General features: G+C 57.2%; 6 protein-coding genes across 6 annotated transcripts; 2 read left to right on the top strand and 4 right to left on the bottom strand.

The window, feature by feature from the left end:
• Positions 1 to 430: 430 nt before the first annotated feature.
• GGS23DRAFT_76015 (DnaJ-domain-containing protein) lies at positions 431 to 2109 on the top strand. The gene is made up of 3 exons (XM_051521252.1): positions 431 to 692; positions 769 to 1516; positions 1589 to 2109. The coding sequence occupies exons 1-3, from the start codon at positions 613 to 615 to the stop codon at positions 1880 to 1882; spliced, it is 1122 nt and encodes a 373-aa protein (XP_051371638.1). The 5' UTR covers positions 431 to 612; the 3' UTR covers positions 1883 to 2109.
• Positions 2110 to 3257: 1148 nt separating this feature from the next.
• On the bottom strand, positions 3258 to 4852 carry GGS23DRAFT_610078 (uncharacterized protein; the record flags this gene model as incomplete). Its single annotated transcript, XM_051520307.1, has 1 exon — positions 3258 to 4852. A coding segment is annotated over one exon (1209 nt), but the record flags the coding sequence as incomplete, so codon positions are not given.
• Positions 4853 to 5828: 976 nt separating this feature from the next.
• Positions 5829 to 7032, top strand: GGS23DRAFT_76058 (Emopamil-binding protein). Its single transcript, XM_051521253.1, has 2 exons — positions 5829 to 6370; positions 6494 to 7032. Exons 1-2 carry the CDS (start codon positions 5924 to 5926, stop codon positions 6830 to 6832), a joined length of 786 nt encoding a protein of 261 aa, XP_051371640.1. The 5' UTR covers positions 5829 to 5923; the 3' UTR covers positions 6833 to 7032.
• An 860-nt stretch (positions 7033 to 7892) lies between these two features.
• GGS23DRAFT_597235 (glucose-repressible gene protein) lies at positions 7893 to 8199 on the bottom strand (the record flags this gene model as incomplete). The annotated part of the gene is made up of 2 exons (XM_051518593.1): positions 7893 to 7986; positions 8078 to 8199. The coding sequence occupies 2 exons, from the start codon at positions 8197 to 8199 to the stop codon at positions 7893 to 7895; spliced, it is 216 nt and encodes a 71-aa protein (XP_051371641.1).
• Positions 8200 to 10239: 2040 nt separating this feature from the next.
• Positions 10240 to 14873, bottom strand: GGS23DRAFT_597236 (uncharacterized protein; the record flags this gene model as incomplete). Its single annotated transcript, XM_051518594.1, has 2 exons — positions 10240 to 14421; positions 14478 to 14873. 2 exons carry the CDS (start codon positions 14871 to 14873, stop codon positions 10240 to 10242), a joined length of 4578 nt encoding a protein of 1525 aa, XP_051371642.1.
• A 1176-nt stretch (positions 14874 to 16049) lies between these two features.
• On the bottom strand, positions 16050 to 19116 carry GGS23DRAFT_570218 (Six-hairpin glycosidase-like protein). The gene is made up of 2 exons (XM_051516497.1): positions 18648 to 19116; positions 16050 to 18585 (listed from the first exon to the last, which is right to left on the bottom strand). The coding sequence occupies exons 1-2, from the start codon at positions 18947 to 18949 to the stop codon at positions 16449 to 16451; spliced, it is 2439 nt and encodes an 812-aa protein (XP_051371643.1). The 5' UTR covers positions 18950 to 19116; the 3' UTR covers positions 16050 to 16448.
• Positions 19117 to 22766: the final 3650 nt, after the last annotated feature.

The following is a 22766-nucleotide window of genomic DNA, read 5'->3' on the forward strand; positions in this document are numbered from 1 at the left end:
CGAAAACGTCACTCGTCATGCACCGATCCACCGCCGCCCATGACCGTCTCCATCCGTGGCTCAGTTTAGCAGCAAGTTCCCGCCTCTCTCCCGCTCGCCCTCCCTCCCTCTCTGTCCCTCGTCGCCAATTCCCGAATCTTCCACCAACAACCTTTTCCCTGCCCACCCCAGAGAAGCCGTCAAAGAAAGCGAGGCAAAAGGCCGCTGTGCAGCAACGGCAGCACCACCCATTTCCTAGGTCATTCTGACATGGGAAATTGACAATTCTCTCTGCCTTCCTCTTTTCCTCCCTCTCCTAGTCACATCGAGACCCATTTCATTCCCGCGAGGCCCAGCCAGGAGACAATTCCACACACTACACGCATCAGACCCACGCTCACGATCAGTCGACTCGTGATCCCCCCCCCCTTCCCCCTTCCCCCTTCCCCTTTCTCCCTTCCCAGCCGTCCATCACACGACCTCAGAATAATAATAATAACTGCGTGCCTCCTCCCCCGTCCACCGACGCCTACCTACGCCCTCATATATTAACCCTGTCCCGTCCTCGCAGACCCTCACCGAGACACAGCATACATACCTAGCCATACACCGCTTCCCGGCCCACACGTTAAGATGGTGAAAGAGACGAAGCTGTACGACCAGCTCAACATCAAGCCGGATGCCACCCAGGACGAAATCAAGAAGGCCTATCGGTAAGCCCCTCCCCCTCCCAGCTCGGCCCAGCGCGCGAAGCGTGAAGTGCCAGACCTAGACTAACCCTTGCCGCAGGAAAGCTGCCCTGAGGTGGCACCCCGACAAGAACAAAGATAACCCGTCGGCCGCCGAGAAGTTCAAGGAGTGCTCCCAGGCCTACGAGATCCTCTCCGATCCCGAGAAGCGCAAGACCTACGACCAGTTCGGCCTCGAGTTCCTGCTTCGCGGCGGTACCGCCCCGCCGCCCGGCGAGAACCCCTTCGCCGGAGCTCAAGGCGGCATGCCCGGCGGCTTCAACGGCTTCGAGTTTAATAATGGAGCTATGCCGGGAGCTCGAACGTTTCATTTCAGCACCGGTGGCCGCGGCTCGAACGCCTTCAACTTTAGCAACCCCGAGAGCATCTTCGCCGATTTTATGCGCGCCGGCAGCGGCTTAGGGCCTGACGACGACGACGACGACGGCATGCCTCGCGTATTCGGCCGGAGCATGCCGCGAACCTTTGGCGCCGGCCGAACCCGAATGCGGAGTAGCTATCCTGGCGGCGATCCGTTCGCAGGCAGCGGGGCGAGAGAAGCGACACCCGATGTCACCACCGTGGAGCGCTCCCTACCGCTCTCCCTAGAAGAGCTGTTCACCGGGGTGACGAAGAAGATGAAGATCAAGAGGAAGAGCTTCGACGACAGCGGCAAACGGACAACTACAGATCAAGTCCTCGAGGTGCCTATCAAGCCCGGTTTGAAGAAAGGCAGCAAGATCAAGTTTAAGGGCGTGGGCGACCAAGAGGAGGGCGGGAAGCAGGACCTGCATTTTATTGTCGAAGAGGTAAGCGCCTACGGTCCCGGCGTATTGACGGCGTGAAACAGGACCAAGGCTAACGGGGCGTCTTTCGCACAGAAACCGCATCCCCTCTACCGTCGTGACGGTGACGATCTTATCCACTCCATCGAGCTGACCCTAAAGGAGGCACTGACGGGCTGGAAACGAACGGTGGCGACGATCGACGGAAAGCAGCTCAACGTCGAGAAGAGCGGACCGACCAGCCCGGGCACCTCGGATTCGTACCCCGGACTCGGAATGCCCCTGTCGAAGAAGCCGGGCGAGCGGGGAAACTTCATCCTCAAGTACAACGTAACCTTCCCCGAGAGCTTAACCACGGAGCAAAAGCAGCTGCTCAGAGACATCTTATAATTGTTATCGCGAGATGCAGGACCTCGCAGAGGGACCTATGTTGCATTTTGGCGTTGTGGGACTCGATAAGCAGGAAAATTTCACGACATTCACGACCATGAAGGACACGAGGTGTTTTTACACGGAAAGCATCAAAGATCTTTGAGGGAGTGAGCATCGTTGTCGGCAGAATGAGCCTTAGAGTTGTGGCGCGAGGTCGACTCCCGACGGAGCCGTGGCCCTCCTCCCGCCGGCATGGTTGGGCTATAAGTACAAAGTCCTGTCTGTTTTGATTTTATTCTTATTTTTGTAGTTGCTCTACTAGTGTTTTAGCACACCGGGTTTAGTGCCTATCCCACCTACTTAGTCGCGGGCGAACCCGGATCGGTAATAAATCAATCGACTGGCACACCGATAGAAGACGACCAACATAGACACCGGTGTGCGGATCTCCCGATTCAATCTGCATGGCGAATGTTATCGAGGTGCAGCTTTCACATTGCGAGCGTGATAGGAGACGATACCGCCGATGTTATGTTCGCTGTGCTGCTGCTCCGACGTAATGATGCCGAACATAGGTGTATCCGCTCGCGGCATCACGTGAACCCTCGGCGGCGAAGTTTGCGAGGTGGCGGTGTCGATGCACGGAGAGAGGTCTCCAAGGAGGAAGCCCTACGTCGGACACGTCGACTGCGGCCACCCACCACTAACCATCCTGGATAGACCGAAGTTGGATGCACTTCCCGCTAGGTCTTGGTCTTGTCTGGCCGCGCGGATCTGCGTACATAACCTACCGTAACCCACAGGTATGCAGATAACGGTCTAGGCTGGGCCAGGCCCTCTTCGCGTTGCGTCTACAGCCAAACACTCGGGCGGTGCCACGTACAAAGGGAAGAAGGCCTTCTGCGACGATAGCCCTGCGGGATTGCGCCCCCCCCCCCCCTTCACCCCTGTCTCGTTCCTTTCTCTCCTCTTTCTCTCCCAAGGATCGGGTTGCCCTGGTCCCAACGTTAGGGAACGTGTTTCTTTGATGCAGCGGGGAAAAGACGGGGGGGGTAGGACAAGAGGCTTCCGTCAGTTCATTGTTGGGGTGTACGTAGATGTATATGTCTATATTACTGAGGCGTTCCTAGCTAAGGGCTTCTCGCGCTAGGGAAACAGGCAATGGAGCATGTTAGCTCTCTTCGAGATCGGAGGAAAGGAGGAACGAGGATGGAAAGCGAAGAGGCACTTCGGCGCAATCAAAATGCTGTAGGTTGCTACGGAACGTTGAGTTCTCTATGAACTTCTCTCATTTCTTCAACTACGAATAGAATAATGAACTATTTCCCGAGAGGGAATGCCTATGGATCATAGTTACGATATCTCCTGTAGTTGAAAAAGGTTATTTTAGGAAACCCCCCCCCTGTTTCGTACGAGGCGATTCGTAGCCATCAACTTGTCCGTTATGCCATGACAAGACAATGCACGCAGTGAGCTCAGTGTTCTAAGCCGGGAGGACAGGGAGATGTGTTCAAAGGGCTTTGTCGTAAACAAAGACTTTATTGTGCTTCAATAGCTTAGAAGGCACTGCTCGAGGTAGGATAAAGGCTAGCATCCAGCACATAAGGGGTTCGATTGCAAATATCGTCTCAGGACCGAATCAAGACAGCACACGATCTTTGGTTCCGTTCACCCGTCGTAATACCTTGCCTGCCGGCTCATATGCATCGCCTCGCCTCGAGTCACCCGAACTAACACCGACTGGCTGGGGTGTGGTATCTTAGGACGGCATCGACTTTTTCAAAGCATCCTCGTTAGGTATCCGACGGGCGACAACAACATCATACACGGAAAATGTCGCACGGTGGTGGCATCCGCAAACATCGGAACCGAGGGGGCTACAATCGCGGCCCTCCTAGTGTGGATTTCGATTCCGACGCCGGGTTTGAAGGTGGGAATGGGTTTGGAGAGGGAGACGGGTTCCGCAACGGCGGCAGACGCGGTAGGTCTAATAGAAATAGGCATGGAAACGGAAACGGAGGCGGCGGCGGCGGCGGCGGCGGCGGCTTCAGAGGCAACGATAATGGGAACAGCAATCCGTTTAACAACGGCGGCGGCGGCGGCGGCAGCTTTCCGAATCCTGGGCCCTTCTTCGGCGAGAACGGGGGCAACAACGACAGATTCAGTGGGAATTACGACGATGACCGATTCCCCAACAGCAACAGCGACGGATTCAACAACAGCAGCAACAACAGTCATCACCGTGGGCCGGGCGCCAGCGGGATGAACCCGCGGTACCAAGGCAGGCCGGAGAACTACAACCCGAACTACCACCGGGACCGGGGCCAGCAGCCGGGGCGACGCCAGCCGGCGGCGGCGGCGCAACCCCAGCCCGTGCCGCCGCCGCAGCAACAGCCGCTGCCGCCGTCGGTGCCGCGTAGGCCGCAGCACCACCAGCAGCAGCGGGACTTCCCGCAGCGGCAGCACCACCAGCACCAGCACCACCAGCACGCGGACTGGCAGCACGCGGACGAGCCGCAGCACGCGCACTACCACCACCACGAGCACCACCACCACTACGACGACGACTGCCGGCGGCCGAGCGCCGCGAGCACCGCGAGCACACAGCTCGACGCCGACGGCGACACGCCGATGGGCGGGTGCGCGCTCGCGAACCCCTTCGCGCCCGCACCCGCACCCGCACCCGCGCCCGCGCCCGCGCCCGCAGCGCCCAGCACCAACGACGGCGACGGCGGCGACGGCGCGGCCCGCCAGCGCCAGCAGCAGCAGCAGCAGCAGCAGCAGGCGCTCCTGCAGCAGCGGCGCGAGCGGCGCGTGCGCGAGCTCGAGGCGCAGCTCGCCGCGCTCGGCGCCGACGTGCGCACGCTGCTCTCGCGCATGGCCGAGACCAGCCCCGGCGCCGACCGCTTCGTGCGCCACTGGGTCGACGTCGCGCGCCGCTCCGGCCCGACGTCCGAGATCGCGCGGGCGCTGGCGCCGCCGAAGTGAAAAAGGTGCCTAGGGCAGGTAGGTCCCCCCCCCCCCCCAGAATGTTTACTACCTACCTACCTAGGTACGTTCGTTTTTTGTTTTAGCAGGTTAGGAGAAAGGGGGTTAGGGCACGGGGGGAGGAGAGAAGAGGTAAGTCGCAGGTACACGAGGGCGTCGGTGTGTTTTATCTACCTATGTGCGCGTGTATGTGCGCTCGAGTTGCTTCTGGCGGCCCCGGGTCGCTAGCTGCGCTGCGCTGCGCTCTACCGCGGCGCAGCCTCGCGGCCGGAGAGCGTGGTGGCGCGCGCACGGGCGATGGGACCGGGGGGGCGCACATGAGGTCTGGGCAAGGCGAGAGTGGGAAAGGCATTGGGAAGAGAGAGGGATGGGAGAGTGGGAATTCCCCGTCGGGGCCTGTAGATGGACGGATGCCTTCCTGGCAGAGGAGCTGGGTAATAGGTATTAGCAATCCTCGAAGTGGCGTTCTTGGTAGGTAGGTATGAACCCGAGAAGAACGTCGGTGTTTTCCTACGAAGAGGCATTCTCCTAATCAAGGCATTCTCCTAATCAACAAGTAACATCAAAGGTATTGCCTTTCTTTACTCGCTCGCTTCTCGCCGTATTATTGTATAACCAGAGATTGAACCTGATGTGCTTGCCCGAGTTGCATAATCCCTAAGTGACCTAGTTTGATGCCTACACGAGTGGGATCAACTTTCATCTAGTAGCAACCAGAGAGGAGTAGGTACGTACCTACATTGCCCATTTCCCATTTCGGCAACCGCCAAGACCGCAACGGCAGTCGCGCACGACTCCCTCTCTCCTTCCCCACTCGCAGCCTCAAGGGGTTGTGTTATGCCAGGCTCGATACTACCGTATTTCTCTCCCGTCTCCCTGAATTTTTCGAGGCTGACGAGTCCCGTCGCGCTCCCTCTCGCGTCCTATCTCTCTACCACCATTTCGTTACCCGCAACGCCGCAGCTTGCTAGAGCTTCCCTCGTCCCGCACCTAGGTATCACGCGCGTGCTGTCGTCGTCCTAAACGAGCCAAACCGATCTTTATCCCGCCGCTGCCGCCGTCGCCGTCGCAATGTCGTCCTCGGCAACGACGCTCCTGCGCTCGTCCCTCCCGCCGGACCTCTTCGACCAGACGACGCTCGTGTCGCTCGCGTCGACCGTGGCCATCCTGGGCGCCGCGTACGCCGCGTCGCTCGCGGCGCTGCCACCAACGCCGACGTCGACGCGGTCCGTGCTCGCGCGGCACCGGCGCGCCCTCTTCGTCTGGCACGCCTTCGACGCCCTCATCCACTTCGCCCTCGAGGGCGGCTTCCTCTACCACTGCTTCTTCTCCTGGACGCCCCTCGCCCGCGTCGCCAACCCCCTCGCCCTCGCCCCCACCCCGCTCAACTACCTCGGCCACCGCGACGCCCGCGCCTACGGCCCCCAGGCCGCCGCCCCCGGCTCCCTCGCCGAGCCCCTCGCCCGCCTCTGGATGGTCTACGCCAAGGCCGACCGCCGCTGGGCCGGCGCCGACCTCGTGAGTTCTATGCTGTTCCCTTCCTACTCTTCCCCCCTTCTCTCTCTCTGGTAGGAAAAGAAAAAAAGGACAAAAGGAAATTGGAAAGGACAGTCCGCTTACCATCCCTTCGCGCGCACGCAGTCGGTCATCAGCCTCGAGCTGCTCACCGTGTTCGTGGCGGGCCCGCTCGCGGTGGCGGTGTGCGCGGCGCTGGCGCGGGGGTCGCCGCGCGCGAGCGTGCTCATGCTGGTGGTGGCGACGATGGAGCTGTACGGCGGCTGGGTCACCTTCTGCCCCGAGTGGCTGACGGCGAGCGGGAACCTCGACACGGCGAACCCGCTCTACCTCTGGGTCTATCTCGTCTTCTTCAACGGGCTCTGGGTCGCGCTCCCGCTCTACGCCGCCGCCGTCGCCGCCGCCGACATCGCCGACGCCTTCGCCGTGCGCGCCCGCGCCGAGGCCATCGCCAAGAGGAAGTGAACAAGGCCCTTGCGCGATCGGTGCGCGGACGAGCGCGTGCGGGGGGCCTTCGGGGACCCGCGGAAGACGAGGCGAGGCTGGGTTTCGCGTCGGCGTGGACCGGAGACGAGAGCCATATATGTCTATACGAAAAAGAAGGTATGGGGAACGTGGGTGGGCCTGCGGGGGAGTGGAGGAGAAGAGATGATGGGAGAAGAGGAAACAGGGAACAGCGGAATGCTTCGGTCTGGGGGGTGCATCCTACCCACGTGGGCATCTCCCGTGTAGGCTTATATATGTAGGTATAGTGGACGCGGGGAAGAAAGGGGCCCTATCGCCACATCCCTTAACCCCCAACCTTTACTATCGGCAGTCTTAAGTGGTTTTAAATAAAGGGGGGCCTTTCGCCTGGCGAGCGGATTATGAGGTGCTAACTCCGCCATCACGCCAGGATCCGGCGCAGGGATTTCTCTCTCTGCTCTGGGCTCGTCGCGGTGGGGGAGTTTGCTCAGGATGAGAAGCGTTGACTTGCTGTATACATTCACGAGTCCTGCCGAGTCTAGGAGTTAGCCAACAATGTAGAATAGACGTGGTAAGCCTAACCTCTATACCCGACTTCTTGCTACAGTTAAGGAACAGAATAAGGCCCCGAGAATTATCGGGGGTTTCACGACTCGAGCGCTGCGGGGGGACGCGCGTGAGCAAGGTGGAATACCGTATAGTCGACTGCTTATTTAAGTGTAGGCGGGCGCTGAGCGTATAATTTACTCCATCTGTATGCGTATAGTAAGGGTACCGTCACGAAACCTCGAGTTCAGACACACTTCACATGCAGACGATGTCAGCGCCCGGACGCCACATTCCTGCGACGGGGCGGTTACGCGCTTGCAGGCATGAAATCGAAGCTCTCGTATATTATCTAAGCTATTGTAGGGGTATCACGACCGTCTACTACCCGATCCCGGAGGCCTTTGCGGCCCAGTCCATGTGCGATTTTCCCATGCTCTCGCTGCTTTATTCTTGACGCACGCTCGTGCGGTCGGTGCGGGGGCGGGAGCGGAAGGGCGAAGGGGTGCGCCGCTTAGTGCTTGGCGGCCTCCTTGTTCACGTCCGCCGACGTGTTGTGCTTCTTCTCGTCAACCTTGTCGCCCACGGCATCCTTGGCGGCCGAGAGGCTGGGTAGGGGGGTAACACGGTTAGTAGGTAGGTCTTCGCGCGAGACAGACGTGTAGTGACTGCTGGAGAGGGAGTAGACGAAGTGCTTACCGAGTGGAGGCGCTCGCCGAGTTGTCCTTGGCAACCTCCTTGTTGGCTTCCTTGGAGGCGGTGTTGGCGGCGCCCTTGATGGTGTCGGAGACGTAGTTGGCGGCGTTCTGAACCTTGTCCATGGTGGCGGGTTGCGTTGTGTAGACTTGTGGGTGGACGGCGAGATGAACTGTTCGGCTGCGTTGGTTGTATCGGATGTGTTCGTTGCGTGGTGTGATGGCGGTGATGGTGTAGAGGGAGGAAGAGTTAGTGAAAGAAGAGGACCGAGAGACGGGTTTATATAGGAATATAGAGCTGGTCGATAGGAGGCGTCCCGCGCGTCGAGACTGCCGCCTGTTGCGGCTCCAGCCATGACCCGCACATCGACGGCCTCCCCGCGTAAAGGCAAGAGGAGCAACGAGCTGCTACATGTCTACGTAGCCTGGCAGCACCGCGCTCATCATGCGGGCCAAGTCATAGCGTCATCATCGCCGCCTCGACCTTTGTTCCCCGCGCTGGGCGTCGTAGGCGGAAGTACCTCAGGTACCTCTTAGGAATGGTAAAGTGCCTCCTCCTCTGCCTACGGCTGCAAGCAATTCTTCACCTGCAGCAGCCTCTACTCCGTAGTCCTGTCTCTAACGCCCCCTCGCGCCCCCGGCTCAGCCGCCATATACCTACCACGTAGCACTCGCTCTCCATCCCGTCGCGCGCTGGGCCGGATGCAGGGCACGAATGTGATGCCTCGTCCGGTCCTGGCTGCTTGACGTCACCATTGCTAGGAGGCGTCGATTGCTTATTATTTTTTTAATCATCGCAATCATCCTGGCTCGAGCAGGTCAATCTGGGTAACGCCCCCCGCGCCTCGTCGTGGTCGCTGTCTGTCGCAGAGATAAGCCGGACGTCATACCCTGCGGTGCGAGCGGCGATGACATCGCTGGCGGCGATTCGGCAAGTGGCCGCCAGCCGCCAGCCCGCCCTGGCGGCATTCCCTTTTCGGGAATCCTGGGCCAATCAGGTCGGCTCTGGAGCTTCTGCTCCCGCCAGCGCTGGAAAATCGGCGGCGGGTTTGAGGCATGTACGCTAACTTGGCGCTAGCCTACGTAGAAACACGGATCTGCTGCAGGGGCAGGACGTGAGGCGCAATTGCCCTTCCTCCTGGTTGGCCCTCTGGGCGCGTCCGGATCCACTATGACACCATGACTCTCGCACGTTGGAGACAGGTAGGCAGGAGCTGCGAAGGGTAGGTACCTACACAGAGGTGTCTCTATAGAGAGGTACCTGCACAAGCACACACATGATGAGATGTCTAAGGCACCTCATGTACATGACGCGCTGTTCGTTTGCGGGTTGCCTCTACGCGGTATGAGTAGAGGTCAGGTATCTAGGTACGTATAGGTACCCCTTGTAGTAGGAGGTGGCTGCACGCCTATTGTAAGGACGTCACGGGACTTTCCGCTTCGTCATCATGACCTCGATCGATTCCCTGGCGGATTGATCGTGTCTCACCGAGCATCGACTCGCACAGCAGCGCATCATTGGTGGGGACTACAGCCATAGAGACTACAGGCAGAGAGAGAGGTCTCCCGAGCGTGCCAGCACGTATGCCGTCTCGCAGAGGGGTGGTAAAGCCACAAGCTGCGGCTTACGAGCCATCTACGGTGATCACGACTCTCGCAGCCATCTCCGCCACCTTGTAGGAATTCACGTGCGGAGAAGAAGGTCCGGCAGCCAGCCGGTAAGGCGTGCCGTTTCACATCGCTTACCCGGTTCCTGGTTTCTGCCCGCGAACACTCCCCGAGCGAGAGCGTCTGTCATCCTCACGCCTGCTTCCTCCCTCCCATATCCACGCGATACAAGTACCACGCAATACCAACGCCGTGCTGGGAACCATAGCGAGCTAGTCTGTGGCAGGGGCTGCGAGCACATAAAGCTGCTATGCATGTCTTCTTGCCGTAGATATATATGAAGCCCAAGTAGAGACTTGCGAAGAAGACAGAAGAGAAAGCAAAGCCCCGTTAGCGGGTGCATGCTTTGGTATGCTACCACGCCGATAATACCCTAGATTCCGGTGGAATGCGTATGCAATACCTAAACTTGTAGCGCCTTTGCCAGCCGATACATAGAATACACAGGGTAAAGAAACCAGACCGCAGCACGATGGGCGCGGCCCCATAACTCGCGCCTTACTTAGATCCGCCGGCCTCCACAATCTTCTTGTTGGCATCTTCGAGCTTCGCCCGAGCCTTCTCGTCCAAGAGGTGGAACCACGCTCGCATATGCGTCACGTACGTCGTCTCTCTCTCTCCGTATTCCACCGGCGGTCCTTTGATCTGCGCCGGCTCGCCCTCGTAGTCGAAGATGGCCCAGCTCGACTCGTCATTCGTCCGGAGCCCGAAGCCCTTATTGTGCAGCGCGACCACCGTGAAGTTCCGGAGGAGCACGACGTCCCCCGTCTTCACGATCGGCAGCCGCTCTTTATGAGGCCGGTACAGCTGCACTTCCACCACCTCGTAGGGCCCGATCGAGTGGTCCGTAATGGTGAAGGACATCATGTACTCGCGCGGGCCGCCCTTGGCCCGACGGGGGTCTGGCGGTCGCATCACCGCAACCGCAATCGTTTCTAGCTTCATCTGTAGATGCCGCTGTATCGTCCTGAGAGAACTGCAGTCCGGCAACTCGTCCCGGAGATACCGCACCAGTCTCAGCTTGGCCGTCGTCATCCGACTATCTTCCTCCTCCGCCTGCGAGTGCCTACTCAGAGACGATCTAGACAGGCGCACGCTCGCATCCTCTGCTCCGGGGCTCGAGCTTTCGTGCACGGGGAATAGTTTCGGATCCGGATGAACCATAGATGTTACCTCGTTCTGTTCGGGGGTCTGCTTGGCTACATTGGCAGCGCGAGCGAGTCGTATACTCGGATCCTCAAGTAGTACTTGATCACCAACATCGGTCGGTATAGCAGTGGAAATCGGTCGGGGAGGTTCTGCGAGTTGCTCTTCGCGAAGCCCGAGGTCCGGACGGGGGGGATTCGCGGCGAAACTCTGTTTCTCGGGCACCATGTCGACCTCGTCATCTTCTTCATCGGACTCGTCTGAACGGTCTTCTAGTTGACCATCGGCTTCGTTATCCCTTTCTGTATCTACATCCGTACCCTCGTCGGATTCGTCGGCGTACTCCATAATAATGCTAGCTTGCAATTCTTCGTCAATTTCCATCTGCGACCTAAATGACGGACTAACATCGGGGACGCCGGCTTCGAAATCCGATTTGGCTTCATTCGCGGCCTCAGCCCCGACCTCGACGCCGGGTATAGAATCGACAAAGCTGATTTGCGTGAATTCACCAGCGTCAACCTGTGTTTGGAAGCTGAGGCTCGGCGACACAGGTACGCGGTCGGGACTCGATACACGGCCGGGACTCGATACGCCATAGACGTCACGTTCCAAAGCTGTTCGCTGTTGCTGCGCATCGTATTCAACGGGTTTCTCTACAGCCAGCTCGGGAGCCGTAATCGCTGTCGATACCTGTTCCGTGCTAGGCGTTTGCTCCGTAGTTGATGAAGGTACGTGGACGATCTCGGCAGATTCCGCTGTATTGTCAATTTCATCGGGCTCGTCAACATCCATTAGGGCACTTGTTACATTATCTGCAACTGTACCGTTGCCCGGGAGCTGCGTGTTCTGAGGTGTAAGTTGGTCGAATGCAGATGGTATCTGTGGTTTCGCAGTGACGGTTTCTTCTAATACTGCTTCCGTTTTTCCCTCGCTGAGCTGGGATCTGAACGAATCCGTAAATGGAGGAGATGCTGGGCCAACTACCTGTGCTCGTTCGCCCTCGGCAGGTATAGTGGGAGGTATATTCCAAGTGGCATGTGGGAAAGTAGGGACCATGTCAATCGGCTCCTCATCCCCTTGGATATCCTGGGAGTCGTTTTCAACCGTCTCCTCTAGCTGTTTCGCACGGTCAACCGAGATCCCACCGGCTTCGGGCATCGTAATATCGAGATCGACACCGCTTGTTGGCCCCACAGGCGGTGCGACTTCAACATTTAATTCGCCTTCAACTATTCGGCTCAGAATCTCGAGCCCTTCCGCTGCAGAGTTGGGAGCAAAGTTCCCCTCTCCCTTCTCGGCTCCCTCGCCTGCTACGGTGTTGTCTTCATCTTCTGCGCGAGTAGCGGTAGACCGAGGCTCGTCGGGTTCCGGCGAGTTTCTCGAATCTTTAGAAAGTTCGTTCGCATCCGAACTCTTCGGGCTCTTGGGTTGCTGTAGAGATGCCGCTACCAAAACTTTCCTCGGGTCTTCAACCTTCGAGACCTCTTCTCCCACACTGCTCTGCTCTAGAGGTAGGCGAGCGTTTTCGTTCTCGGCGGCGAATGTTTCCGGTTCTCGTCCAACGGGCGGGTGCGTCCACTTAGGTCCGTCTTGGCCTTCGGAATCGCTATTTTCGCCTCGTAGTTCTTCCTCCTCTTCGTCGTCGTCGTCATATTCGTCTAGTAACTCCTCTTCTTCTATGTCTCCATCGTCTTCTTCTCCCGGTACCTCCTCATCTTCCTCTGCCATCTCTTCGTCACTTTCACTCCCGACGTCTATTATCAGTCTTCGATCAGGCATGGGCCCCAGCATTAGTTTTTGTTCACTCCCTAATGAATTACTTGGGACCTCTCCGTGTTCCGGTTGAGGCGCAGTAGCTTCATCCTCTTCGCTCTCCTCATCTGAAGAGATAAGGTCGATGACTTGAGGTTCAGACTGGACGAGTTTGGGCGGCGGTTGAGGATTGGTTAGTCTATTATCCACCTCATACCCACTTTCCCAATCGGACTCTTCCTGTTCTTCATCCTCCTCGCTCCAGCTTTCGCCATCGTCAAACTCAGGTTCCGGCTTGTGTGGTCGCAAATCTTCGTCATGGCTGTCGTCCTCATCGTCGTCCGGTCCGGTGTAGTTTCTTATATCATAATCGTCGCCTATTTCATCCTCATCATGCTCGGCCTCATCGTCTGAAAACCGGGCGTCCGCTTCATTTTCAATCTCCGCTTCGTCTTGGATCGAGTTGCCATCGGCGCGATCACTCATGACCACCTCATTTGAAGCAACTAGAGGCGGCTCCTCGCCGTCTGAATCGCTCTCGTTTATGACAACCGGAATCTCGGGAGATCTACCCTCAGCACTTTCGGGTTGATCAGAATGCAGCTCCGACGTCACGTGTGGTCCGTTGTTAATCGTTGCCCAGGATGACGATCCTGCCTTCGCAGGCAAGAGGGTCCTTGAGCCCGTGGTATCTTGTTTGCTAACTATGGAATCTAGATGAGAGAAGTGCTGGCTCTCACCCAAATAGGACGGCGGGTAATCGAGATGTGTGTCGTGTGGAAGCTGGTGATTTCGCTCTTCATCTCCAATGTCTAAAGGCGGGTATGCTGTATTTTCGGGAGCCTCTAGAATTGGATAGTGCGGTTCCTCGACAGGATGGTCACCTCCAGGCACATGTTCAGAATGCTCGACGGTAATATTGTGCGGTGAGTGTGGCGAGCGCAGAGGAGTTCTCGCTCTTACAACCCCATATTCGTTTGCAGGGTAGTCTTCTAGTGGCACAGGTAGGTTATGTCCGTATCCCTCGATCGGCAGATCTACTGGCCTAGGATTCCATTCTCCTGGGAAGTCGTTTGTGTGGACATATGCAGTGCCTGGTTCGAATGCAGGCAGCTCAGAGCCAGTACTAGGAGCTGGACCAGAGAGGAATGGCGGGAGGGACGCGGGGGTTGGAATCAGCCATGCACCGTGGAGGTCTCTTTGAACGCCATGGTCCACCATGTCGCCTCGAAGGGCGGCACTCTGTTCCTCCCCTATCGCTAGTTTCGGGCTCTTCCGTACCTCGTCAGGGTGCGTTGCGGGCGGTGCAGATAAAGGCATGGCGAAGTCGAGCTCCATAGTTTGACACCCTTCATCTGTCATTTCAGGTGCCGGGGGCAAGACGACGTCGTCTCCCGGGGGCGATGCGAGCTCGGGGCTAGGAGACTGGCTGGTATATTTCCATGCACCACTTTCACGGCCAAATCTTGACCTCTTCCGACCCCTCCCCTTCACTCCACCATCCTCCTCAAATATGTCATACCCGTCTTCAAATAAAGAGCCGTACGACATTCGGGCCCTCTTGATGAACGCCGGGGACGAGAATTCGCCATCTTTCAGTTCTTCGATGCGCGGTTTGCTTAGCGGCGTGAGAGGTTCGAGGTCGAGAACTGGCGATACCTCAGCGTGGTTGGTCTCAGCAGGCGATGCTTCAACGGGCTGTTGCGGCACAGCAGTCTCTATTGACGGATTATGGCGGACGATAATGAGTTGGGTTTCTCTTGTCTCGGATACGGTGACCTGGAGAGGATGTTACTACTGATCTCATCATCATGGCCGAAAGCCGAGCTGCTTACCTGGAGCAGCAGCTTCTCGGCAAATTTTAAATGCCAGTCGATGCTAGCGCCGGGCAGGCTTTGGCGTTTCCTAGTCTGTTCAGGCTCCCACTCGGCGCCATCCAGGCTCACAAGTATCTCATCGCCACTGCTTAGTCCGCTATCCCCGGCGGCTTTGGCGGAGGCCCCGCTGAAACTGATGCGAACTTGACCCTTGTTACGGCGCAGACGATAGTCGGGCTCAGCGAGGATGAAGGAAAACGTTTTCTGCACGGAATTATACGGCCAGGTGATGGTGACAACACCACGGACGGTTCGAGAAGCCGGGTTGGAAAGGTCGGGGTTTAAGTCCGCGATGGGAATTTTCTCGAAGGCGTCGAGTCGTTGAGACTGCTCTGGCGAGATTGTGGAGTCCATAATTCCGCATAGTTGGTTTCTTTGCGTGGGCGCCACCGCGTTAGAAGCTGGATAGTGGTACTTCAAATCACGTCTGATAAATAAGTCGAGGGAGGCGCATTTGCAGGAGAGTGAGCGGTGGTCAGGATTGCGGAAATTGTGGTACGGCTTCTAATTTTGCTGGCCTTGTTCCACGCAAGGACGTGGACTGGGTGCTGTACTTCAGTGACGCATTGTCGAGATGGAGATGGGAGATGGGGGATGGGGATGGGGATGGGGATGAGACGGAATGCTGGAATTCGATACTGGATCAAAGTTGATGGACGAATCGAGCTCGACAACAAGCTGAAAGCGTCCGTTGGAGCTTCATGGGACCCGGCTCATCCGCCACAAGCATGTGGCTGGTGCAGCTTCTGAAATATGAGTAAAGACCAACGTCAGCATCCACCTTTCTTAAGTAAGCAAGTTCCAACTGATGACCCCTGCCTACCTCCTAAGGCCCAATGACGTGCAGGGTGGTATTGGAATTATGCATCTAAAGGACTAGGGAGCACAACGCTGACTAGCGACATAATGCCGCAATACATATTCACTAGGAACACATATAATCTTATACATACCTAGGTACCTACCTAACCTTAGGTACCTGACTACCTACCTAACCTAATCCCTATATTAGGCCTATTACGCTATTTATCCTCACTCGCCTCCCCCCTATTAACCTCTAACTGAGATAGAGGGAGAGCCCTGGAGGCGTCTAGTTACCGGGAAGTTGTCCGAGCCCTGGCTAAGAAATATTAGCGAGCCTGCCTTCATTTCTGGGATCGTTTAAGAGAACACGAGTGGCAGCGCACGCAGGAAGCTAGGAAGCCAAACGGACAGAGGCGACGAGCTCTTTGGTATAATACCTATCGTACGTCTCCGGTACCTACGGTTTGGTCAAGGGTGCACAGCATTGCTTCGTCCTTCCACCCGAACAAGTAGTCGCCGTGCTGGCCGTATCCGGTGCTGTGCCGCCCCCGTCGTCTGCTCTATCCCGTACTCACCTACGCTGCTTTTCATCTCTCCATTTTTCCGTCTTTTCTGTCTTTCCTCTGGACGGGCCTGTTGAACTCACCCGTCTCCCATACTATACACGAACGGCTAAGACCCGTCGTCAGGCCACAGATCGTGGTTGTTGAACTCGTGCGTGTCCCAGATGACCTCAATCTCCTCGCTTGCACCCTGGTGTGTTCGTATTGCAACGTCACAGGGAGACTATGTCTACCACGAATTTGTTTTTGGTCCGATATGCCCTTCTGCACAGTGAGTATACTTTCGATAGGCGGTTTCGGACCTGTATGAATCTCGGTATGTACAGCTTCGTTCCCGGATCGTGCTTCAATGAAAGTGGGATGCTATCCCCAACCCTCGCCTACTTGCCATATCTGTTACCAGAATACAAACCACGGGAACGGACTACTAGATTCCGGTTCATAGCATCGGAGCCTGTAAGACGAGCTAGCCAGTCCTAACAGGCAAGTACATTCACTTGATTTGGCTCCTAGTCTTCGAATAATAGCCATACTGAATTCGTAATCTGTAGTCCATGCGCTCTCACCACCGACTCCGAGTATCGATATATCCTTCAGTTAGCGCCTTCCAGTTCACCACTCCAGGACCCCTCTCCTCCATGACAGGCGCTTGGAACGAGTCGTCGTACACGAGCGCTTCGTCCGCTCCGTACGGGATCCTCTGCTTATACCATGTTTCGCCGCCTTCTCGCAATTCCCAGATTCTGTCGGGTACGTCGAGTTCCTCGGTAACAAACCTCTCGTCGCTCCCGTTCCCGCTCTCCAGCCTCACCCATGCTCGGGTTTGTCCGCCTCCCATCTCTACGACGAAGTCATTGCCGTCGCCACCGTCACCCCGAAGCCCGCCCCAGCTAAACCGTCCTCGCGTCCCTTCCGGCCCCCTGACGACGGCGATAACTCCCTTCGTAGCCGTCGCGGAACCCTCGGCCACGCGGACCACCCTCCATAGCATGACCTCCAAATCCCCACGGCCGACCGCGAACCCGCCCCTCGTCCAGCCCAGCCACTTCGTCAGCGCAGGCTGGACTCGCCACGTCTCGCCGCCGGGGCCGAGAAGTCTAACGCCAAGGACGTCTCGGAAAAGGGCGGCCGTCGGCCCAGCAGCCCAGCCGTGAGCATGGCTGTTGCGGCTCGGTACCGGGTAAGCTGGGTAGTGCGGGTCGCCGTCGACGCGAAAGCCCTCGGCGAGGGTGCTGTTGGTGAATCCCTCACCGTTGAGCAGATGGCCCCACATGAGCAGCATGAGTTCGACAGCCGCATCGGCGTCGCCCGCGGCCCCATGCGCCTGTAGCTCAAACGCCGAGGCGAACGGCGACATGACGTTGGGGAATTCGGGCGCCGGCGCGCCGAATGCGTTCCACCGCGCCCGCAGCGCGCGGCTTACTCTCGCCGGCACCGTCGACCCCCTTCCGTGCATCTTCGCGATCAGCGCCCAGCTGTTGCCGTCCTGCGGCTCGACGCGGCCCCGCGCCGAACAGCGTCGGTCTGACAGGTTGTCTGAGTATAGCCCGGTGTCGTCGCAGTATAGCTGCCGGATGCCCAGCTCGAGAGTCCGAGCGACGTGGACCCACTCCTCCTCTTTCGCCTGCGCGTCGTAGCCGTTATCATACAGCCAAGAAGCGAGCTCGACGGAACGTGTCAGCACCATATGCAGGATTGCGCTGGCCTCTATGTTGTGGCCCTGCATGCCGTGACGGTTCCAGTCCAGCGGAGAGGACACGTGCATGAGATTATAGCGCTTGTCTACTTTGGCGACGCTGACCCGGAGAGCCCTCTGGTATGCTGGCCAGCGCTTGCGTAGCCAGGCGATGTCGCCCGAGTATAGAACGTAGTCATACGTCCCCAACAGCGTGTGTAGGTGGTAAGTGTCGCTAAACTCACCGCGATATCCTAGAGGTGGTCCAGCGTAAGGAAGCGACCCGTCATCGTATTGGTGCTCATAGACGACGTTCAGCGCGTTTCGCACGGCGAGCATGTCATACGACGACACGGCGATCCCCGGGATGGCGATGTACATGTCGCCCGGCCAGACGAGGCGATCCCGTTTGGCGCCATCAGTTGTCACGACAGTGCCCTTCGCAACTGTGAAATTGGAGTACCATGATCCGGGAGGTGACATGTTGTGATCTATATATCGGTTGACGGGGATCAGCGCCGAGCCCTCGGACGGATCAATGGTCGAGAGCTGCAGGGTGTAGGCGCCGGCATACCAGATCCTATTCAGTAAGTCGCTGGAGCTGTAAAAGTAGCCTGTATAGGCTCGGCCGTTCTTTTGGGAGGGAAACGAGGTGCAATTAACCCAGATCTGGGCAATGCCTACAGATGGCTTTGAGTACGGCTGCCTCTCCCCAGACACGTGAGGGCTTGAGCGGCCGAGGCCCAGCACTTCCTGCTCCGCAGCCGCGCCAGAGTCTGGCCGGCCGAGTGCCTCCAAGACGGGTATGTCGTCGATATACAACGTGAGGTATTTGAAGGCTCCTCTATTAAACTCCGGGCCGACGCACAAGGGACCGGTTCGGTTCCCAAGATGAAACGGCAAGGGGAGGTCCCACTCATCCTCGTTGGTGGCATCGGATTGCCTGCCGGCAAAGGAGGGCGACTCGGAGTATGCGAGATTAAGTATGGGCTCATCACGCACAGAGACAACCTCAAAGCAAACTCTGAGAAGGGAGAGGTAAGGTATCAGCGGACAGCCACGAACGATACCCGCCAAGAGACCTACCTCCCGCCAATATTCTCTTCGAATTCGACCGTGAGCAAGCCGCCTTCGCCGATCAGAACACCACGGTCATAACTATGTTCGAGGCCGCGTAGCCCGAGACCTACACTTGGCGTCGTGACATTTCCCTCGACCTTCCAGAAGCGGGCGGGGGTAATAAAAGATTTGTTAGCCGGGGCCTTGATGTACTGGTCCCAAGGGCCGGGGAATACGGGATCAGTCGGAAGTTTGTGATAGTCGACGCCCGACGACGACGCGGCTAGTGGCAGGAGAACTAGCCGTGTGAGGCTCGGAAGATGCCTCATTGCTCTAGCTCATACACTGAATGCTGAGGGACCAGCAGACGTCTAGGTCAGAAAAGGGGGAACGATGGACCTTGCCGGCTCGATGCTAGGAGGGTTCCGTATTCAGACATGACAATCGGATGCTCCGACAACGTAAGTCGCTCAAGCTCGTAGGCTGTAGAATTACGTCCCTACCTGCAAGTACCTATAGGAGGCACGCCGCCTCGGGTTCAGCACCTCCCTAAATAAGAGGTACCTACCTAAGGTACCTACTACGGTTCCTCGCTAAGTGACCGGTCGAGTACCTATCCACCTAGGTAGGTGCATGCATAAGGTACTTTATGTACCTGACCCATAGCCTGCATGTACCTAACAAGGCGCTGTTGAGACGCTGATTGATACAGCGGGACCTGGTCTCTAGGATAGCTGTACGGAGTATACCTATACCTACCTGTATTATTTTGACCTACCTAGATATACCTATATCCACCGACACCATGTCTCCATTCCTAACCTCGATCGTCAAGACCTCTGCCAAATAATCAGAGCTTTTACTCCTGAGGGGTGTCCGTCAACTACTGTCTCGTAGGACTAACCACATTTACATCCTCCCTCGAAACCCATCCGAGTTAATGCTAGTCGGAAACACGGAACCCAGCTACGGCTCGGCTATGTAGGTAACGCATCGAGGACACGCGGACCAAGCCTCCCAATACACCCAAACTGCCGACGATGAGAGGGAAGTGCTTCTCAGATAGCCTGCCTCCAGCGAGACGAGACCCCCGTCGTAGACCACATCTCGTACGAGGACGCTTCTTAGAGAACTGGAGAGCAAGAGCTTCACCGGCGGAACGCCTCCCGAATGTTGAGAATCGTCAATGAGACAGCGGTCGACCCACCAGCTAGACCATCTCGCCTTTCTCGCCACCCCCCCGTGTTCCGAACGCGGAGGCCTCGTCGACGATCATGTGTACAGCCATATCGATCTCAATCTGCTCATAATCTCATGGAGAATATCGCAGAGAGCATCGATGTCGTAGTCTTCCAGAGGCGTCTGCACGTAGGTGTCAGTGTCGAGGAAAGACAGGCCTATCAGATATCGTCAATCTTCCGGCAAGGACTAGAGGAGTTGAGCGATGAGAGATCTGAGAAGAATCCTGGGGCCAGATGATCCGTCTTCCGGAAAGTTGTGCTGTCCGGAGAAGAAATGTAGGACTCAGTGCGGACCTAGGTGGTGGTATCCCATTTCCTTCGGTACAGAGGCGAGTGCCGCCATCATGGCAGACAGGAGAAAGGGCGCCGACACGGCGATGCCCGACAAGCCCATCTACGAGCAGCACATCAGGCTGAAGGCTGGAAGCCTAGTCCCGAAATCTTTCATGCTTGAGCAACCAAGCAGCTTGCTGCAAGGCAGTTTAGTCGATGTTCCCACACGTACTCAACACCTCCCCTCAGATCTCTCTCCGCCATGTCTAAGGGCACTTGGAGGGTTTCCAGCAAATCCTCGGCCGACGTTGATCTCCTTGCAGGTATCTAGCGGAAGTCTAGAAATAGCGGGCTTCCAATAGCTTATGTTCCACCATCAGCACAATAGGAAGAAGAGGGGGATTTCGAACATGACTCGCCTGTCCACAGGCTAGATAACCATGACAGATGATTCGAGATTACCTACACTTTATGCTAGCCGTTAGGCATAATGGTGTTGCAGGTTTTGGGCAGCGATGCCGAGTGAGGCGCGGAACTCCAGTAAACAGGGGGGTCATGTTGGCGGAGCTTCCTCCGAAGCCTCACGAAGAAACGGGTTTTAATCCCTTCTGTTCTAGAATGATATCCCTTCTGTAATTGGCTGAACGCTTTACCTCGTTTCTCCAATAGATAAAATCGCCCTGAGATGTTGTGGTACCGGCAGCACCAAACGACGAAGTTATCCATAATCTCATCTTTCTTGCACCAGCGACGAACAGGAATATATAGGATACTTCTGAAGAAAGGTTCCTAAGGATTAGTGCACTTAGAGGTGTCTCTTCTTGGCCCGTCTCTCTAGCGGTTTAGGGAGTTTGGCTGAGAAGGTGCTATGCTTTCGACAAAGCCCGTTTCCCCCTTTTAATTATAGATTTGCCCCAGATGGGCGTAAACAAACACCGAAAGATAGGGGCGATATACCCTCGGAGCCGGTCACCACGGTACCAAAATCAATGGTTGACATTTTGGCACAAATCAAGTCTCTAGAGGAGACTCAGAAGTCTAGAATCCCAAAAGCCCGTCCTGGCAAGCGCATCACAATCCGCAGCTAGCGGGGGAGAAAAGCCTAGCACAGGTCCGAAAGTCGAAGGGAAACTCTCCCCAACTATTCGTTGGTGTAACTAGGAGGAGTTCAAGAACCTATTTGGTGAGGAGCCAAGGAAATACGCTATCGAGGTCCCGCATGCCTCCAGGCAACTTGAAGCAGAAGGTAAAGAGGAAGCCTCACGGCGCTTCGCAGTCAAGGGAGGGTTTCGGAATTCAAGGAGTGTCGTAGACGGTCAGTCTATCGCTCCCTTTGAAAACCCTTAAATTCGGTGCATTCGAGTTCGTTCTAGGTGCGTTCGCAGACAGTACCTAGCTGGTCGGCTTGGTTTGCACCATCTAAACATTGATGTGCCGCCCAGGAGACGGTACAGATGCCCCGTACGCCCAGTAACAACATGCCGATGGGCGTGCTCAAGGCCCCAGTTGATGCCGCCGCAGGCGTCCCAGCGGATCGAAATGTCGATCGAGGCGCGGGCGGGTTCGGGTCGTCTTTTTCTGGTCAATAACCTCCCCCCTTGAGACGAGACGTGTTGTCGCAGCGGGATCACCCAGCAGCAGCTATGCGTGCCCGCCTCTTCCAACTTATCAGGGCATTGCGCCTAGGACGAGAATGGTAGATTGAGTTCAACGCTCACCGATAGCTTCGGTGTGCTTTCATCAGCCTATGCACATAAAATGTGACCACGACCCTGACTCATCCTCAGCTCGAGCGCCCAGTATGCCAGCGTATCTTTCGTAGAAAGCTTTTCCACTGCCTAAATCACTGCCTAAATGGGTTCGAAAGAGATTGGGGGCTTTGCGCGAGTTCCGTAGACGCTCGCGCAAATAGGTGCCTAGCCAGCCTCGCTCTCCTCCGCCGAATATGCCGTTGGGGGCCAGGCGGCAGCACGTGTGGTGGCAGCCAGCCGGCGACGCCACGATGCGGCACAGCGCGGCCGCCGGCGCCGGGGCGCTCCCAGAACACGCCGAGTCGCTTCACGCTCGCGCTCTAGGCTCTGACACGATCTTCGCGCGGAGCGGGTGGAGATTGCGAGGGGTGCTTACCGAGCCGCGAACCGCCGCCGACACACTCGACTCCCAAGCTAAGCGGCCGCGACCTCTGCGGAGACGCGTCCGGTATAGACTCGACCGCCGCTAGCAGCGTGGTTCGGAGTTTAGAGTCCATCGGCTAGCTCTTGGCGCGTGAATAGACCTTGCCGACGCGAGGTGACGGTAAGGTAGGGCCTGGGCGGTGTTGTTGCGGTTGTTGTCGGAGGACACCGCCTAGTCGCGAGGCGCCCCAGATGCATGCTGCCTGTTCAAGGCAATACCAGGTACCTATGGCAGAGAAAAAACTGGACGGCTCGTCCGGCTATCATCTCTTACCAATAGGTAAGGGTTTGTTGCGCCTATCTAGGATGGCCAGGGTTATACCTACAACGAAGGGAGTTCAGTAGTAGGTATCTTAAGACCGCGTCCGATTTTGCCCTTCAGCGAGCCCCGCGGGCCTGAGCCGTAGAGTGTTGCATGACAGGTGAAAATCGACTTTCCTAAGTATAACCACTCGTAC

The sequence above is a fragment of the Durotheca rogersii genome (assembly GCF_024521655.1).
Source record: "Durotheca rogersii strain YMJ 92031201 chromosome Unknown GGS23scaffold_11, whole genome shotgun sequence".
Classification (NCBI taxonomy): domain Eukaryota; kingdom Fungi; phylum Ascomycota; class Sordariomycetes; order Xylariales; family Xylariaceae; genus Durotheca; species Durotheca rogersii.